This window comes from Salvia hispanica, chromosome 6, assembly GCF_029641045.1.
Source record: "Salvia hispanica isolate PSC_SH4W2 chromosome 6, Shi_PSC_v1, whole genome shotgun sequence".
NCBI classification, from domain to species: domain Eukaryota; kingdom Viridiplantae; phylum Streptophyta; class Magnoliopsida; order Lamiales; family Lamiaceae; genus Salvia; species Salvia hispanica.
In genome coordinates, this window is record NC_142697.1 from 36,663,693 (window position 1) to 36,682,942 (window position 19,250).

The window sequence follows — 19,250 nt, forward strand, 5'->3', positions numbered from 1 at the left end:
AAAAAAACTACAAATAAAAACCATAAAAAACAAAGATTTAAAAAATAAATATTTAAAAAAAACTACAAATAAAAACCATAAAAAACAAAGATTTAAAAAACAAAGATTTAAAAAACAAAGATTTAAAAAAAACTACAAATAAAAACCATAAAAACAAAGATTTAAAAAACAAAGATTTAAAAAAAAAAAAAAAAATTATCGCCGATTTATCGCCGAATCGCGCCCACAGTGGGCGGCGATGATTCGGCGATAAATCGGCGATAATAAGGGAGTTGGCGATGAATCGGTAGATTTATCGCCGAATTCACTCCAACGCCCGGCGATAATCCGGCGATAATCGGCGATTTTTCGCCGGATTTAACGCCGACCCATTGGGAGTGCTCTAAGATGATCAAGATTTGTTAGCAAAAACCGTATCCAATTCTGATATGTTGGAAGATGGATTCAATCTTAGAGCATGTAGAGTAAAGAACTTCATTAATATTGTGTACTTATTGAATATACATATTTATATAGATTATAGAGAAAGGGAAAAACACATCAAAAGAGAAAAATAACGAAAAAAACATAGCTCATGAGCTGCATGTGCGGCCAAATCCAACAATTAATATTGTCTTAGTGGACGAAATGCCCAACGATCAATGAAGATTTGTTGTGGATGCACTAATATGTCAATTTAGTGAGAGTTTTTTTATCGTTAAAGTCTAATTTGACGACATAATACCATGACACGTAAAAGTATAGTTTCTACCTTCTGCACAAAGTGTATGCTAAATTTATTTTAATTACTTACTAAATATATTTGTAACATAGAACATAACATTACCATAATAAAAAAAATGTATATTTGACATTGTAATCCTAATTCGATCTACACTGATACTTTCCCTCTTATATAATTTTATTTGATCATGACAATAAATAATTTAATTTAAAATATAAGAGTATTACGTACATGTAAATTTATGTCAATTATATTTATTCACCATATATCTAATTTACGTTACCTTCTTATCCATAATACCGTAACGGCGTAACCATGAATCCAGTGTTGAGGGCTTGTTTTTAACCTTAACCTTCATTAAAGAAAAAAAATCTAACCGGTGGCAAATGTGTCATTTCAGTGACCCATCCCCACCAAAAACAGCGTCGTGTTTACAGCGCGCAATAAAAAACAATTTTCCCCATAAATTTCACCATTTCCCCTTGTTTCAAATAATTATAATCAATTATTTTAATTTAAGCGTTTCTTCTCCTCCTCCTTTCTTCTTATACCCATCCATTTTCCTCCCATCTCTTTCTCTCTCTAACCTACACCCCCATTTACATACATTCTGCATAGCAATTTGGATCCCAGTTGGCATCTCAACATTTCGTCGACGTTTAATAGCGGGATTTGATCGGCGACATTGACTCATCTGCCTTTTATTGAGATAAAACTCGGAAATTCCAATAAATTTGACATTTATAAATCGCAGGAAAAGGAAAAGGTTTTTGCGTGGATAGAGCTGTGACCCCTTTCTGATAAACGCAGATAATTGCGTTTCGATAAATTAGGGTTTTTGGTTCGGAAATATGTTGGGGCCAGGCTTGCAGTTCAATAGGAGTAGAAACGGCGAAGATCGGTTTTACAGCGTGGCGAAGGCTCGACTGAGTCGAGATTTGCGGAGGGCACAGAGTGATGTCACGCCTAGCCGTTCAAAGAGCCAGCCAGATGAGCCGCTGCCGGAGAAGTCGGATGAAGATATTCCGGTGTCGGAGCTCTCTCCTTTGTGCAATCTGGAGAGGTTCTTGGAATCTGTCACGCCATCGTTACCGGCGCAGTATTTACCCAAGGTTTGCTTCTTCTAGACCTATGGATTTGATTGAATTGGGAAAAACCCTAACTTGTTCTCTATATGTCGTGAAGTTACTATTTTTGTTATTTAGCCGATTTGAGCAAATTTTGAGTGTAGTGCTATTTTGGTATTTTACCTGCCGATGATGAATTACTATTACTTTATGGTTGGGATTCTGATTTCACTTGCCTGAATAATACTACTTGGAAAGATGAAGGTTTGAGTTTTTTTGAGGATTGTGATTGACGATTTTTTTTGGTGCTATGCTTTGATATGCGAAATCATTGTAAATACATATTAGTACTACTTTTCTTTCTTTTTTATTCCTGCATTTGGTAGCAAAGATATTATACTTAGGATACAGAATTACAGACTACAGTCTATGATATTGTTATTGATTGAGCAACGAACGCCTACTGCATAATTTGTATCTCGAAGATATACTTAGTTCCTGTACTTGTGTTGGGTCCTCTTTCTGCTATTACACTGTTGGAAATTCTACAAAAGATTGAGCTTTTACAAAAAAGTGTTTTTTTCGTTGTATAAATATTTTGTCAAATGTAACAGATGAAAGTGAGGAGTTGGAGAACAAGTAATGCAGAATCTCAGCCCTTCTTTGTGCTAAGTGATCTGTGGGAGTCGTTTAAAGAATGGAGTGCATATGGTGTGGGAGTGCCTTTGATACTGAATGATCGTGATGGCGTTGTTCAGTATTATGTGCCCTACCTGTCGGGCATTCAATTGTACGCTGACCTTTCAAAGAGCACGGTAAAATTAAGGTACCTGTCTTTTGGCTTGTGATGTATTGTATGTAAGGTAACTTTGAGTGCATTGATATTACTTCATGTAATGGATGTATTTTAATTGGCTTCATCATGGACAAATTTCAACTTTGAGGATTTCCCGGTTAGTGTTGTGCACTATCTTCACGATTGGGAGATGCACTTCAGTCACAACTCACTTTGTTGCTAACATATTTTGAATCAATTACCAAAGATCTTATCACATCAGACTCCTGGCTAATTTTTGCAACAATTTGGTCTGCTCTGTACTCATTCTCTATTAATGTCTTGGTGTTGGTAAGTCCTTAGTGTAGTTATTTTCTTATAGTGAGATGTCAACGTCTCCAATAATTGAAGAACACGGACCTCTCTGCCATACCTGTTTCCTTTGAAATGGATGCATTTATAAGCCTGTTTAACCTTGAAAAGATTGATGGGTAAATGATGAAAATTGTGATTGCACACACAAAAATATATATTTAAGGTGTTTGCTTGGAAACTCAAGCACTACCATGTTTTTTTTATATGCTGAAGAATGAAGATAGATGAAAAACTGCTGCTAGATATTATTTCCTTGTGTTTGTGACTAAGTTGATATTCAATGTTCTCATCATTCTGTCTGGGTTTTATCCGTGTAGAGAGTGTCCTTCATACTCAATGTCTTAACTGTATGAATTCATTTGTTACAATTTTAATTCTCTCTGTAGCTATGTCTCCAAGTCTGATTATTGTTTTGTTTTAGGAGATCTGGTGAAGATAGCGATGGTGAATATTTTAGGGATTCTAGTAGTGATGGAAGCAGTGATAGTGAGCAGGAGAGGGGTGGGTTGAACTATTCTAGAGAGCAACCAAGTTACCTCCAGAGCAGTAATAGTCCTCTCACAGTAGATCAAATGGCATTTCAAGAAGGCTTCTCTAGCGACGAAGGTGAAACTGGAAGCTCTCAGGGATGCTTGTTGTTTGAGTATCTCGAACGTGACCCCCCCTATTCTAGGGAGCCTTTGGCAAACAAGGTCCCATGTGTATCTTATCATAAATATTTTTTTATCATATCGTGTCAAGATCTTTGTTTTGGTAAGCAATTCATTTTTCACAGATATCTGATCTTGCTCTCCAATTCCCTGAATTAAAAACGTTGAGGAGCTGTGATTTACTTCCATCAAGCTGGATTTCAGTCGCCTGGTATCTTTTCTAGACAATGCCTCGTTATTTCTTGATTCTGCTTATTTTTTTGTTTCTCGGATAAGGAGTATTGTTACTGTAGGTACCCGATTTACAGAATACCTACGGGTCCAACTCTCAGAGATCTGGACGCTTGCTTCTTGACCTTCCATTCTCTTCATACACCCATGACAGGTAGCTAAACTAGTAAGAGCCATACATAATGATTTCAGTTTTTTAGCCCGGCTCACTTCTTTGCTTGTCGCAGGAAGTGAAGTTGTGCATCCCCCAGTTGTGACATACCCTAGTGGGAGCGATGATGACCCTCAAGTTTCACTTCCGGTATTCGGGCTGGCTTCGTATAAATACAAAGCATCGCTGTGGACTCCACTGACAGGGCATCAGCGGCAGCTGGAAAATTCTCTGCTGCAAGCTGCGGATAACTGGCTAAACTTGGTCCGAGTGAATCACCCTGATTTCTCCTTCTTCTGCCGCAGATAATAACACTATGTTGCCCATTTAACCTTAGGTTGTTTTGCTCTGTTATAATAATGTATGTGATGAATATTTAAAGAAAGTGAAAAATAATAGTTGAAAAAGGAAAAACAAGGGTGTAGTTGATAATGTTATGAAGACAGAGCAGGATATTTTGGTGTGCTGATGATCAAGTGTAGGATGGAGTTATTTGCATGAGGATTTTGGTAGATAATGTTATGTCATGTATATGTACTATACTACTATTAGTATATTTGACATATATAGAAAGTGGTGTTTAGTTTTATATTGGAAATATAAGATAGTAGTAATATTCACATTTCCTTTTCGATTTCAGCAATATATGAATATTTCGTATACAGTGGAATTGAAAACAGAATCAGACGGATGGCCGCCGGCAAGCACAGATAGTGTGACTATTTAGAGCTTCCTCTCTTTTTTAGCTATTGTTTTAAATTAAATTTTAACTTATTAAAATATTACTAGTACTAAAAAATATATACAATATCATAGAAATTTATACAAAGGATGTTCTTTATTATTATATATTCTTCTATCTTTATAGCAGTGAAAGTTGGGGGAATGTCTGAATGTGTTGGGAAAAAAGTGTATGGAAATACGTTCGAGACACTTAATAATACTACATCATTCCCCACTAATTGCAATCTAATGAGAATGCTAAATCAGAATTCAATATTTCATTTTTGATTAATCAGCATGCACTAAATAATGTGATACTCAAATATCGCAATTACACGTATGGTTTATTTATTAAATTAAAAAGCAGGTGTCAATTCTTTTCTATATTCTGTTTTGGTATTAAAGCGGAGTAAAGCCATAAATTCCTACTACTAGTTGCTTTTCTGATTTCTCACTCCAGCAATCAGTTAAAAGTAGAGTTCACACAGCTGGAACATTCTCACACCAACTATACTGGAAATACACAGTGAGAAATATCTCAAAAAATGGGGATTTCAGTTCCCATTCTCGCCATCGCCATCTCTCTGCACCTCATTGCCTTCGTGCTCGCCGTCGGCGCCGAACGACGCCGTAGCACGGTGCTATGTTATTCCTTTTTTTTAATTTAATTTATGTTTTTTAGCGGCGATTGATTTGATTTCGATTTGTTTGTGCTTGTGAAGGCGACGGTGAAACCAGATCAGTACGATGAGAGAACGTACTGCGCGTACGACACCGACGCGTCGACGGTGTACGGGCTGGGGGCGTTTGGACTGCTGCTGATTGCGCAGGCGTTGATTCACGGCGTTACCAAGTGTTTCTGCTTTGGGAGAGGGATGATGGGCGGCCGCCGCTCTACTACTCGCGCCGTCGTCTTCTTCGTCCTCTCATGGTGAGTTTTACTCCCTGCTCCTACTGCAGCTATCTTATTTACCATTTCTACCACTTCTGCTGCTGCAGATGTGCTTGTGTGTTGTAGGTCCTACGCACGTGCTGGATTCTGTTGTGATTGAGTTAATGTTTTGATACAATTCTGTTGTGTGTTCTAATTGCAGCAAAATTGACATTTATTTTATTTAGCGCCTGAGATTGTTGCTTCTTTTTGTTAGTGTTAGTTTGATGGTTATAAGTTCCTTTCAACTGCAGGAATATATTTATTGTGAATCTGTGGTTTCCTATTAATAGGGCTAGAAAGTGTGTATAGCTTACTGCTAACACAAATTGAAGTTATTATCCGGTGTTTTGGACTTAGTTTTGCCACAATTCTCTACTATCAAGAATATTAGCATCTGTTCTGTGTAATTAAAATCTGGGCGATGAGTTGCAGTCTTGTCTTGCACAAGGACCCTGTAAATTTCAATGATCCATTATTTGCATCTTCAAGTATCCCTGACTTTTGAATGTGTACCCTGACTTAAAGTAAAGAGTGGCATTTAAATACGTCAAGAAATTTATGCAATCCAAGCTTCAACCAATAGATTTTCTACTTATGGATTTAAGTTCACCTTCATGTAATATCCAACTGCAACCATGGTCTCACTCTCATCTACTCATTCTTACTCAATACATTCCTTATTTACGTTTAACGTCACTTGGCTTTCCTAATTCATGCTTCCAGGTTTCGTCACAAAAGTCTGAAATTCTTAGCTTTAGATCTACCTTTTCGAACCAACTGAATATTGCATTGCAATTTGATTCCAAGTATTGAAGCTAGGATTTTCTATGAACTTTTGCTCATTAAGAGTGGGTAGATTTGTATCTTTTCTTAATTGTCTTGATCTCTTGGTGAATGCTCAGAGCATAATTACTTGATCATTGAATGAGTAAAGGCTTTCTTGATCTCATTACTCTGCTCAAATTGAGATGGTAACTTTTGATCATATTGTAAAGTATAAGAAATAAGAGATTACCTAGATGGGGAACAAGCAAGTACCTTCACCAGTTTATCCAACCTAAAATTAAAAACAAGAAACTTTGGAAGTTCACATGTCATGAAATTTATGAAATGTCAACAACGACAAGCCAAGTAGGAGTTGAGACTGCCTACGAGAACTACCCCTTTGCATATATGAAAACCAAGTAAGAGATGAGATTCCTACTAATGGAGCTATGTTTTGTACACTACCTATCATTTAATTGACATAATAACAAGCAATGAAATCAGTACCCACCCATTACTCAAGAAAAAACAGTCACCGACATGACAATAATTGGTGAACGTATTACTTGTTTCATTTCTAGAACCCCTTGCTTCTGATTGTTCTCTAGAATATATAAATACAAGATATGATATGGTGTGTCCTCTCTTTTGTAAAGAGTGGGATCTAGGATTCAAATTACTACTTCTCCCCTCCCCAATGTAAAATAAGTAAAAACTTCAATGATGTGAAGCTTCTTACAAAATTGTTCTTATGCCCTTTTTCTGTAATATTATTCATATGGACTGGCTTAACCATACATATATGTTAATGCGAGTATAGGGAGGTATTTGTATTCTTATATTTGTGTAATTCATACAATTAGATATACTCATAAATCTTCTATTCTATTTGGATTGAAATGGGGAAAACAACAGGGTCATCTTTCTAGCTGCGGAGGCATGCTTGCTGGCAGGATCAGCTCGGAATGCTTACCACACGAAATATCGAGCAATTTTTCATGTAGAGCACTTATCTTGTGCCACTCTTCGTAAGGGTGTGTTCGCTGCAGGTGCTGCCCTAACATTGTTAGCAATGACGGCAACCACTTTTTACTATTGGATGCACACCAAGGCTGATACTGGTGGATGGGAAAAGCATCAAAACGAAGGAGTCGGATTAACCCCCTCACATTTTGCAGAGAATCAGCATCAGATGAAGACCGGTGAATTTGACAAAGTGTAATCTTTGATTGTTAAACAAAGGTTTTAAGTACTGTTGTTTGTCATGTCTGAAATGATACAAAGATGTCTGCACTGTAATGTGCTAACTTAAGTGCGGTATATAAATATCTGTTGTAGAATTTCTTTTTTGTTACTTTTGATCTCCTATAATTGCAATTTAGATGTAATCTTTAAAGCATTTTAAATCCGAAGAATGTCTCAATTTCTCGTTTTGTTGCAAATTCATTCCCTCTAATTTCTTTTTCAAATTTGAAGTTGAGATTTACATATTTACCTAATATTGGAACTCCAAATTGATTAAAGATTTTTGAAGCTCATCACATGAGTTGTTTTACTACTACACTATTCAAACAAATCGGAATTGTAACTCAAATACTACTAATCTAACATTCGGAATTGCAACTCAAATAATCAGAAAGTTGGAAGATATGCGTTTGAATTCTGTTTTTTTTATGTGATATCTAGAGTTACTCCACCTCTTCCTATAGTTTATCCTCAACATTCTTATGAATTGACAAATCATGTCTTCATCTCATGGCTTCATCATTTCAATGCAGATAAAGTTCATACTCTGTAATTTGCTGGTAAACAAGGTTCAAACCAAAAGCAATGTTGTAAAAGAACCAAAACTGGAAGCATAGTAAGTAACACATTTTCATTAAACATAAGCAAGTTTACAAGCAACATAAATACTCATACATACTGTTTAATTAAACAACAGACTCATGCATTACATTAGGGCACTCAAACACAACTTAAAATTCAAAACATATGCAAACATAGAATGTGATGATAGAAATTAGCATTTTGGAAAAGGAGTCCCACAAGAGGTGGCCACCTTCTTTGCACCAGGTGAGTTGATGAACTTCTGCAGGTTAGGGTTCTTCATATACTGGCAGAGGCATGGGCTCTGCTCCTTTATCTTGGCGCAGCAAACAGCGGAAGGGCTGCCAGCTGTCGTGATCGCCACCGCGCAGGGGGTCAGCTGCAGTGGGTTGCACGTCACTGCAGCCTTTGCTACCTCAACTTCACCAATTGCAAGGACCACCACTATTGCCACAAATATGGCTACACACCCTACTTTGCTCTTCATTTTTTGGTGTGTGTGTTTGAAGTGTGGTGGGAGAATAGGAGGAGATGTGTTGGGGAAAGATTTGGTTTGCATCTCAATTTATAGGGAGTGCAAAGGAGAGATGAAGTAGAATACTCATCTCTTTTAATGTGATGCATGTGTTTGTATAAGACGTACTTACTATATTTACTGTGTGTGCGTGTTGGTCTAATGGTGCAATAGTTTAGGGAATTAAGGTCTTGGGTTTAAATGTACGACTCAATATTGAAATATGTATTTCTATCCGTTCTTGAATAAGTGTTTGTTTCAAAACTTGTGATATAAATATTAGTAGTACTAAAAATCTTGTTTTACTCTTGTCCTCAGTATAGCAAGATTCATTGCTTTATTTAGTTTCAAATTTAGTATTTATAAATAATAAGAGTAAAATTGCTTATTTTATGGCTTATGTCAGCATCGATATGGAATGGAGTTTATAATAGATTCGAGGTTTATTTTAAATCTAACTAATGTTCTTTATCTTTTGTGTGTGTGAGATTTCAAATAGAGTGGTGTATATGACCACTTTTCTAAATTAATTTTATACATTGACATGTTTGTATATTGAAAGTGAATGTTGATCCATGTTAAAGAAATCTGAATCAGATTTGAGGCTGACTTCAATTCAGGAAATGCAAAATTATTCAATCATTACATCACATGGCTTGTGAGCATCAATGTGTGATTGGCACAAGCTCTTTATTTGGTCATATATAAAATCATATTCCTTTTGTCAAGAAATATATAGTGGTCATCGGATCATGTATTTGTCAAGAAATATATTTTGTAGTTGTATTTTGCTAATTATTATGACAATTAAGGTGAATGAAATGAAAAATAAATTGAAGGGCATTGGGCTAGTCACGCTTGTAAAATTAAATGATGCATGCTGCTATCATAATCATTCCATGCTGATGTGTGATACTAATCATTGGAGTCAATTTTTCTAAATAAATTTTACCCTACTTTACTATTTCTTGCTTACTTTATTGACTACTTTAAACCATTTTCGTTTTATTACTTATTCTATGGACCACAAGGTTTTCTTTCCATTTATTTTAACAGTAAATATTAGTAATATGGTTAGTAGAACATGTGACCCATTCTATTAGAAAAGTTACTAGCATTAAAAATAAAAGAGGATTAATTAATTTTAAAGAATAACTCAAATTGGTAAAGTGAATTGTTTTTAGGACTGGGAGAGTATTAATTAGTGATTGCTCAATGCTAGCTAGTATATGGTGAAGCGGTTGTTTTAACTAAAACTAGAAGTATTACTACTTGCTAACGTGATTTAAATAAAAAAGACAGATGTTAGTAATTAAGATCAATAAAATTATAGGATAACAAATCTTTTAAAGGGCAAGGATAAATGAAATTGGTTGGCTTACTCTTTTCGGTGATGCGATGTGCATGCGCCTTTCTCTCTCTAATCATACCATCATATGAATAACTCCATATATGCTCTCTTATTCTCCCTTTTTCTCAATATTTAGTCTCCAATCATTAATGCCCCATGCGATTCCCTACTTTTTATACTAGTACTATTTATTTATATACTTTTTGGGGATTTGCTAAAAATCGGATTTTGAGTAATATATTGTGGAATTTGTGGTATTAATTAGTTAGTACTATTTGTTTAATCATAAGCATAGATATGAGTAAATGATTGTGAGGATATATTTTTAGAACTTGCCTATATACTCCTATTTTTCACTATATTTTCTTAGCATATTAGATGTATTTTTCATTTAATCAATGTAATTTGAGTGTCAATTCCGTAAAGCAAAATAAAAAAGAAATTAAAGCACAATAAGCCCCCGGCGAGGATCAAACTCACGACCTTTCGCTTACGAAGCGAACACACTACCACTATGCTACGGAGGCGATTGTTGATCTCTGAAAATCTCGCTTTTATTATTAATATTATGGTAGACGTATAGAGTGTAATTTTCTCGATCATAGTACCCTTGCACTAGTTCAATCGAGCTAAATCATATAGTAAAAAATTGCTTTCAGAAAACTAAGATTTCAAAATTATGTTTGATTGTCTTTAAATCGAGGTTGATGATAATTAGTCAAACTACTTTGAATTCTTTTTAACAAGATTTTTCTCATTCATCCAAGAAATTAGCTGATAAGATCTTTTTTTTTTATTCAATAGGCAAAGGCTCGAGTCATATTAAGATAAATGAAGAACTTTCATCGATCATCTAAAAAAAATTCGTCTCATCGACCACCTCAATCCCCATTTCAAATCTTGTCTCATACACAAAGAATCATTTGTTTGAGATTCTTATCAAACCTACCCGCGCAATGATGAATTGAAATTTTGCCAGAGATCAATATTTCTATAGTTCGAGTTAGAGGTGCCCACGGTTCAGGAACCGGCGGTTACGGTTCAGAACCGCCGGTTCTGGTCTTGGAAATTGTTGAACCGGAACCAAACCGCGAGGGTGTTTCGCGGTTCCGGTTCCGGTTCCGGTTTCGATTCCGAACCGGCGGTTTTTTACGGTTTCTCACGGTCCCGAACCGTCGGTTTTTTTGCAGTTCCAGTTTGAAACCGTCCGGAACCAACGGTTCTGGCACGGTTTCGGTTCGAAAATTTTTGAACCTAAACCGAACCACGGTTCAAAAATCGACGGTTTCGGTTTTAACCGCCGGTTTGATAAACCTTGGGTAGGTCATACTCGAGTTCGTCAAAGAATGCACCGACCACAACACTAGAATAAATTATTTTCATCATCAAAGATTTCAAATTCCACAAAATCGAGAGCAGGAGAAAGAAAAAAACTCAACCTTAATTTATTGAAACCAAAAACCTAGATTCAATTAAGTGAGTACATTGATCGATAAACAATAATGCCTTGATAACATTAGATTCATGACGCCACGATTTCAGGCATTGGGTAAGAAACAACGTCGAAAAAAAATTCAACAAACAGAAGTAGGAAACGTTGAAACAAAATTCTCCTCCATAAGGGGTGATTCTCAACCGTCATGATCTTCACATTCGGGTTGATCATCTAGCATCAACGTTGAGTTTGTGATCAAACTATATGTACAAATACGAGTAGAATAATGCAAAGGAGTAAAGATTTACCTTCTTAACAGTCTCTGCCAGCTCAAGCATTGTGAATTCACCTGATATAATACATCTCTTGAGTAGTTAGATAAGAAACGAGATGGAAGTGATATGAAACAGAAGAAATAAAGTTTAACAATCAAAGTAAATGGATATGACCTGGACTGCAGATGTTGATTGGCCTTGTATGATCTCCTTCCATTAGTCGGATAAGAGGGATGTCAATTCAACTCGAAACCCGTGGCAAGTCCTAACATGTTCTCATACCTTGCTCCTACTCGCTTGGCAAGTCCTAACATGTTCAGTGTGCCGATTACATTAGTCTTTATCGTCTATTGTGTATCATGGAAGGGACAAGAACTATCAGAAAAAAAACAAAAAATTTTCCAACCATTGAATCACAAATTCTACTATGCAACTAATGAAGACACTATGGCGGCGTTCGGTTTCCATGACTAATTATCATGAGACTATCCATCTAGGATTAAGTTGTGGGATTATTTTAGTTGGAGAGGGGAGGCTATGACTAATAATCATGAGACTATTCATCTAAGGGTCAATCTTATGAACCAAACATGATACATATTTAATCATGAGATTTAGTCTTGCCAACCGAACACCCCCTATGTGTACGATCTTATGCTAGACAATGTAGATAAGATAGTTAAATGTCTTCATCAACTTTGTAGGGAAAGGCAAAGACAAGAGCTTTGTAGGGAAATGATTAGAGAAGGAGATTAAGGCAGAGAGCCGTGACAGCTGACTGACCTTCACCGGATTGTATTTGTAAAAGATCGGTGAAGCAGGACAAGCAAGACGGTAGATCCGGTCAACTTCGACTAACAAAGGCTGTGTCACATCTGCAGACGAAAACATAGTACAAAATAGGGTGGTCTAAGAGACATAATACTCTCAACAATATGATTTCTAGTTTCAGAAACTTATTAATAAAAACCATAGTCAGGAGTAAGACGAATATATATAACGTATTTGGACAAAACGAAGCCCAATTCAGATATCAGAAGCCTAAATGCAAAACAACAGATAGTGATGATTCCATTTGATCCCGAGTGGGAACTTAAGCTGTTAAACTTAATCACATCATGGAACCTTATTTAAGATATGTATAACTAATGAAGCATAAAGAATGCTCACCGTGTCGAATAAGAGCTCAAATCTTGGATGGCCAATCCATTGGCTCAAGCTATCCTTCGAGCCAGTGAAGTAGTTATCCACAACAATCACCTGAGCAACAATTTTAAAATATTGTTCGTGATACACAATGAGAAACAAAAAACATTTTGCATCAAACACTCTCAAAAAGACATTGTTATGGCCTACCTCGTTCTTTTCATTTTGCATAAGTGGGAGCCAATGAATCCAGCCCCACCGGTCACCAGAATTCTCATGTTTGCCTGTCATCAAGTTGGTGAGTTAGTACTTAGTAATGAGAATATATGCATGATCTAAGTTACAAAGTGACAGAAAAAAAAAAAAAAAAAAAAGAAAGTAAAATCACACAACAAAAGCAAGTCCCTTCTTCATGCTACTGGCATTTACAACATTGTGACTAATTTTCAAAAGTTCAATTTGATTAAATGGTAAAATCAAACAACCTATGTCCATATTTTAATCAGTTTACATCATCTAATTGTTAGATTTCCTAGTGACAGTTATCAATAAGTAGTACTCCACTTGTTTAAGCCATATAGGCATAATGAGTCTATGCAAAGTTGAGCACTTGGAAGCTCGATCTTCGAGTATGAAAATATTGCGGAACCTGAAAGAACTTTGCTTTTCGCAATGGTGAAGGCTCGGGAGGTGGCTTGGTTGATACATGGCTCCCATTTGATGCTTCCTTAGCCATTTCTAGGATTTCTGAATTCAACAATTACATAAAGAGAACATAAATTTCCTATGAACAATAATGACATCGTATTCAATTACACATGAGTAATCCCTTTTTCTTTCAGCTGAAAAATCATATCTTTAGTGAGAATAAGTAAGCATCAAACTCAAGAAAGCAAGAACAACACATAAATTAAAGGTTTGAATAAAATTTTCTTTTACATTGATATTCTTTGGAGTTTAAACATAGTCTTCAAACTATTACTATCATCTATCAAAAAAATAATTACTCCATCCGTCTTAACTTAAACGAGGCATTTAATTTGATGCAAGAATTAAGTAAAAATATATCTAATGAGTATAATGGGAAGATAATAACGTATGAATGAAAATAAAGTAAGGGAGACATGAGTACAATATTTTTACTTTTAATATTTAAAATCATTTTACTCCAATTTTTTGTTTGAACTAATCCTTATATAACGTTTTAATCAACCTTTCCATTGCCTAAATTACACATCACGGTCTATGTTATAAATAAGTTCCACTGTGGGTCTTTTTTCTCTTTCCCCCCACTCATCGTTGCATGCCCTTGATTCTGCCCAATTAGGATTCAGTTTAAAAAATCTGAACCGCTAATTAATAAGGTTAGTGATACAATGCAAGTATGCATTATTATTTTAAAGAATAATTAATATTGATATTCAACTAAGTTTGAAATGTCTGAAAAAATAATTTCTTTTCTTTATCTGATATAAGGACCGAAAAAACAATATTGAACCTTAGCCCAATTGACCCAAATATAAAAACAGGCCTAGTCCATCCAACCACAGGCTCTATATTTAAACTAAGCTACATCTGACACAATAAATAAATAATATAGTAAAGCGACATCAACCAACCAATTTATACTATTTTAGTTATTATTATCATCATCATATTCACATAAAATTAAATTTGTAAAAGAATTCAAGAAATCAACAAATGTCCACATTTGGGTGTGGAGCAGGCAACTTCAAACCACGGGTCCACATAATTACATCCCAATCTTTTCATGTGAAAATTGACATTTTCTCTTAAATTTAATCCGAACATTTTTATTTTTATTCTAAAGTAAGTCGACATTCTCGACGAAAAATGTCGAAGCAAACTACCTCACGTATTTTACCATCACTATGTGACAAAATAGAGGGCTTGAATCTCATTTAAAGGGTGCGTACTTACGTCCATCATCAAGTCCATTTTCATGTCATAAATATTTGCACGAATTTTGTCAGCCAAAGAATAAAGTTTTCTTGCCATGTAACTCAAAATAACATTGAAAAGTTAAATCACAACCATTAAATATAGGCTACGTAACAACAATATGGGACAATAGGACCACATACCAAATTAGCAACTTCTCAGTTTCAAAGAAATCAAAAATATCTCTACAATTAGTTGGGGCCAATTTTAATTGCTTGTGCCACTAAATGTTCAAGACTTTCAAGTATTTCGGAAAAAACGTCACTAGATGACAAATAAATGTAGAGACTACATTTTTATGCTACCGGACTGAGAGTGACATGGATAAAATTCAATTATTACGGAAATATTGTTTTATTATAATGGTTGATTTTTGACTTGGGAAAGAAATGCAGTGAGATGTGTAATTGGAATTTTTTTTCCTTATATGCTATTCGATATGATGAAATTTTTCATTGTAATGTAACATTAACCCATCTATCCCTAATTAGGTGAATTCGGTGTTATTTTAATTTTTTGAATTATAAATGTGGGTCCCATTTCAATGATCCAGATTTACACATAATTTTCACAAGTTTGAGATTTCGTACAATCAATCAAACCTATATTAGATTACCATCTAAAACAGCAACCATAATATAAAAATATATCAATCACAAACATGAGTATGGTTACCAAAAATTAAATGGGCACTAGGAAAATCAAGTGTGGATGTTAGGTACTGATTTATACAAGACACAGAGCTGCACGTGCGAGAGAGAGAGAGATTATTTATGAGAAGGACAATAAAAATAAGGTATAATTATCTTGAAATGGTTTAGAAATGGAAGGTATAATAAGACAACCATGATTGTACTATAGATAAAATATAGTGGATTAATTCCAAAAGGAAGGAATCCTTGAAAGAAACATATATTGGTCCAAACATTAAAAACAAATAACCAAATAGGAATATTACTTTTTTTTTACTATGATTCGTAGATTGCTCTCATTAGTGTTTATCCAATTTAGTTATACCCTGTATAAGTATATAATCGTTTTTACATGATTTGGTGTTAATTTGGTTGAATTATGGAAAAAAGGAACAAGGATCTTTCTTGAAGTAGGTGTACCAACAAATTAGAATGCAGTTAGCTAGTTAGGCGAAGTTTTTTTCAATTATTTGGACAAATTCATGCACCAAGTTAAATCGTTACTAATTACAACCAAATAGTAGTAGTAATAATTAACCACGATGAAGGCCGGTTCCAAATTATATAGATGACATAAGGATGACTAGAATTGAGAAATGATGATAATTAGATGAAAAGGATCTTGCTTATTGTTTGTTCAAGGATTTAAACTAGTACTAATAATTAGTGGATTTTATATAGATTTTCTCATGTCATTGGCCTATTAAAATTTAAGGTAAAATGTTGCTGTCAGAAAAAATTTCATAAAAATAAAACCATGTTTGACTTTCATCTCATCTTATAAATACATAGTTTAAAATAAATAAATAACTCATCCCACAAAATCTAGTGCGGATGTATACAACAACATATCCATTAGTTTATACATGTAGTGTTTTAGTCAAATCATGATTTAATTAAAGAAAACTAAGTGGTGCTAAATTTCTTGGAGAATTATTCATAACCTTATTGAATAATCATTAAATATATGTCCACATATTATTACAACTGACAGAAATATAATTGAACTTAGAAAAGGATTTTCCTTGTATGTAGCAATATGAACAATCAATTTAAATCTGGTGTTGTTTGCTAATTCATTCGGCACAAACCAAATGTTGTGAATAAAATGGCCATTCATTTATTTGTGTCATACTATCTAGTAATTTTGATTAAGCTTGCGTTTAATGTAACATCAAATACGTGTCGAAACATCCATAATCTAAGATTATGCCTAATGGGGTAGCATAAAATGTCCCCAACTAGTATTACGTCATCATTGATTATTTCATGTTGGCCCACAATGTCTAGCAACTTGTGCATGAACTAACCTAAATAATACAACACCATAATTTAATTTCCATATCACATGATGTGCCCAAAGATTTTCAGCCATTGAAAATGTATATAGAGGGAGAAGGTTAAGCTAAAAGCATAAAGCTTACTTTAAAACAAATTATAAATTATAAATATATGAAGAATTTTCTATGATACATGAAAAATTTATTGTGAAAAATAATAAAATTCTCTTTGAAATCAATGAAATTAAATTAAATAAGACGGAGTATTAGTCATTTATGGGGATAGGTTTAAATCTGTGGGTGTACAAAAGTAAATAGAAAAAGGTGAAGAAAACCAGAAATGCAATAAGAGGGTTGATTAATGACTCCCAACTACTGATGGTCCAAGCTTACTGCGAGAAAAGGTCTATGTAAATTAAGTATAATACAGAAATCAAAACAACATTGAACAAATCATCTTTTTCATGATCTCTGCAAAGAAACATATGCATTTAGTATAATTTAATTTGCAACTGAGGTTGTACAATGCCTCGCTGCTCACAAGACAATGATGGGCTCCTTTTCTACTTTATGATATATATATTCTCACCAATATACACAGTTGTATTATATTTTAATATACATAAATACGTTTTCTTATTTGGGATTGGGTGAAAATGAAATGGCTATATATAGCCTGCCTTAAATCAAGAAGGGTCGAAGTTGCAAAGGTTATGCCAAGTAGTGATGATCTAATCAAGGGTGAACAATAGGTACTCCATTTTTCAATAGAACAATGCATGCATGCACAATAAAAATTGTAGTATGAAGATGTTAAGTCATGATTTTGAGTGGCAACTAGGTTTATTTAAAAATGGAGACATTATTAAAGTAGTTTATAATATTTGATTGGAGTTTTAAATCGAGTAAATTGTCATGCATTATTTGAAAATCGACCCTTTCATAATTCTTTCACCTATTTAAAAATCGACCCCTTCATAATTCGTTCACCTATTTTGTTTGTTATAACTAATAAGGTGAATAGGTTGGGGAGAAACACTGTTTATAGATCATGCTTTCTTGAATCGAAGGTCCCATGTAATATTTGAGGCTCTGATAATGCTATGATTCCTGAAATAGGGTTATATAATTAGAAGTCTTGATTTGTCATGATATGTGGGGCTGTGATCATTAGTATTTAGTGGGGAACCCCCAAACACACACATACACACACAATGTATATAGTACCATATATAATTAATGTTTTACTTTGAAAGCCCCTCTCTATTTCTCCACTGTTGGTTGATATTGATGGGTTGAGATGCCTTCATCTTTGAGATGTTGATCATTTTTAACTTTTGGTGGTGGAGGTTGGGGGAAAATTAATGAAAGCAAACATGATATATCTTGTATACATATGTGACATAAAGTTGGTTTCTTGAATAGAATATATATGGACTGAAATGACATTATTACACTTTCACATTGGTGGAGAGAAGCAGTTAAAGACAGCAAAATTAGAGAGACTCCCTTGAATGGTTTAGTTGGTAGAGTCGGATAACTTATAAATTTATAAATATATTTTGTCTATCTTTTCTTCATCCACTAAAAGTGTGAAAACTTCAAAATGACACGTATCTTGACAAAATCGTAAATACTCCACAGATAATACTCTCTCAGTACTCATTTTTCTTTTTGGGACGTCTCACACTAAATGACATATTTCTAAAAATATAATTAATCATCACTCACTCTCTATTTTTCTTTTCCTCTCTTTTGCTTTTTTCTTTCCACTTAACTCACGAAAAAAAAGACTACATAAAATTCCTCCGGAATAGAAATGCTCCATTTAAAGTGAGACGAGGGGAATAGTAGTATTTGGTTAATGAAAAAAATGTTTCATTAAAGGAATATATCGATTTGCGATAGTAGGTCATGAGCATGTTTTGTTAATACTCGTTTTTGTTTGGTAATTAACTGTAAAGAGGGTATGTTCCAAAAATAGAAACTGTATACTCCAGTCTGTCATTTAAAATAAAAATTTAGAAACGATACATATTTTATTATGAAATTGAATGAAAAAGAAAAAACAGTTAAAGATTTAAAATATCTAATGTTAGTGGAAAGTTAGAAAACATTCTTATTAATATATAGATAATATTTCGGATTATAATATTTCGATTTTGATCTTTTAGGATTTTAACATATTTGATTTGAATTGATGCGAAAATCCAAAATTTGCCTAATTCAATCCAATCTGAATCGAAAATCCAAAAAATTCGAACTGAATTTTATATTCTAATTTGATTTGGATCGAATTATGCACAAATAGTAAAGATGTTATTACTCGTTCTAGAAATCAAACATCTAATCTTTGCTAGTGGAGATTTGCAT

At 34.2% G+C, this 19,250-nt stretch overlaps 3 protein-coding genes, 1 non-coding gene and 1 pseudogene across 6 annotated transcripts; 2 read left to right on the plus strand and 3 right to left on the minus strand.

Moving 5' to 3' along the window:
* Positions 1–1,222: 1,222 nt before the first annotated feature.
* On the plus strand, positions 1,223–4,562 carry LOC125204019 (uncharacterized). 2 transcript variants are annotated; one of them, XM_048102555.2, is made up of 6 exons: positions 1,223–1,836; positions 2,406–2,617; positions 3,363–3,633; positions 3,717–3,802; positions 3,885–3,976; positions 4,050–4,562. In XM_048102555.2, the coding sequence occupies exons 1-6, from the start codon at positions 1,576–1,578 to the stop codon at positions 4,280–4,282; spliced, it is 1,155 nt and encodes a 384-aa protein (XP_047958512.1). In that variant the 5' UTR covers positions 1,223–1,575; the 3' UTR covers positions 4,283–4,562. The 2 variants fall into 2 exon arrangements, with proteins under 2 accessions (XP_047958512.1, XP_047958513.1); XM_048102556.2 differs by having other exon boundaries at positions 3,366–3,633.
* A 559-nt stretch (positions 4,563–5,121) lies between these two features.
* Positions 5,122–7,749, plus strand: LOC125204021 (aerobic coproporphyrinogen-III oxidase (DUF1218)). Its single transcript, XM_048102557.2, has 3 exons — positions 5,122–5,334; positions 5,419–5,627; positions 7,311–7,749. Exons 1-3 carry the CDS (start codon positions 5,242–5,244, stop codon positions 7,615–7,617), a joined length of 609 nt encoding a protein of 202 aa, XP_047958514.1. The 5' UTR covers positions 5,122–5,241; the 3' UTR covers positions 7,618–7,749.
* Positions 7,750–8,246: 497 nt separating this feature from the next.
* LOC148923747 (non-specific lipid-transfer protein 2-like) lies at positions 8,247–8,770 on the minus strand. Its single transcript, XM_089060819.1, has one exon. It carries the CDS (start codon positions 8,707–8,709, stop codon positions 8,416–8,418), a length of 294 nt encoding a protein of 97 aa, XP_088916945.1. The 5' UTR covers positions 8,710–8,770; the 3' UTR covers positions 8,247–8,415.
* Positions 8,771–10,542: 1,772 nt separating this feature from the next.
* Positions 10,543–10,614, minus strand: TRNAT-CGU (transfer RNA threonine (anticodon CGU)). The gene has a single exon. It is a non-coding gene; the product is annotated as a tRNA-Thr (tRNA).
* A 909-nt stretch (positions 10,615–11,523) lies between these two features.
* On the minus strand, positions 11,524–13,679 carry LOC125203652 (UDP-glucuronic acid decarboxylase 6-like; annotated as a pseudogene). Its single transcript, XR_016132236.1, has 7 exons — positions 13,593–13,679; positions 13,154–13,227; positions 12,968–13,057; positions 12,581–12,672; positions 11,972–12,144; positions 11,831–11,871; positions 11,524–11,753 (listed from the first exon to the last, which is right to left on the minus strand). The product of XR_016132236.1 is annotated as a UDP-glucuronic acid decarboxylase 6-like (transcript).
* Positions 13,680–19,250: the final 5,571 nt, after the last annotated feature.

Coding starts and splice junctions, on each gene's coding strand:
- LOC125204021 (XM_048102557.2), top strand. CDS start 5,242: ATGGGGATTTCAGTTCCCATTCTCGCCATCGCCATCTCTCTGCACCTC. Junction 5,335..5,418: donor CCGAACGACGCCGTAGCACG/GTGCTATGTTAT, acceptor GTGCTTGTGAAG/GCGACGGTGAAACCAGATCA. Junction 5,628..7,310: donor GTCTTCTTCGTCCTCTCATG/GTGAGTTTTACT, acceptor GGAAAACAACAG/GGTCATCTTTCTAGCTGCGG.
- LOC148923747 (XM_089060819.1), bottom strand. CDS start 8,709: ATGAAGAGCAAAGTAGGGTGTGTAGCCATATTTGTGGCAATAGTGGTG.
- LOC125204019 (XM_048102555.2), top strand. CDS start 1,576: ATGTTGGGGCCAGGCTTGCAGTTCAATAGGAGTAGAAACGGCGAAGAT. Junction 3,634..3,716: donor GGGAGCCTTTGGCAAACAAG/GTCCCATGTGTA, acceptor CATTTTTCACAG/ATATCTGATCTTGCTCTCCA. Junction 3,803..3,884: donor AGCTGGATTTCAGTCGCCTG/GTATCTTTTCTA, acceptor TTGTTACTGTAG/GTACCCGATTTACAGAATAC.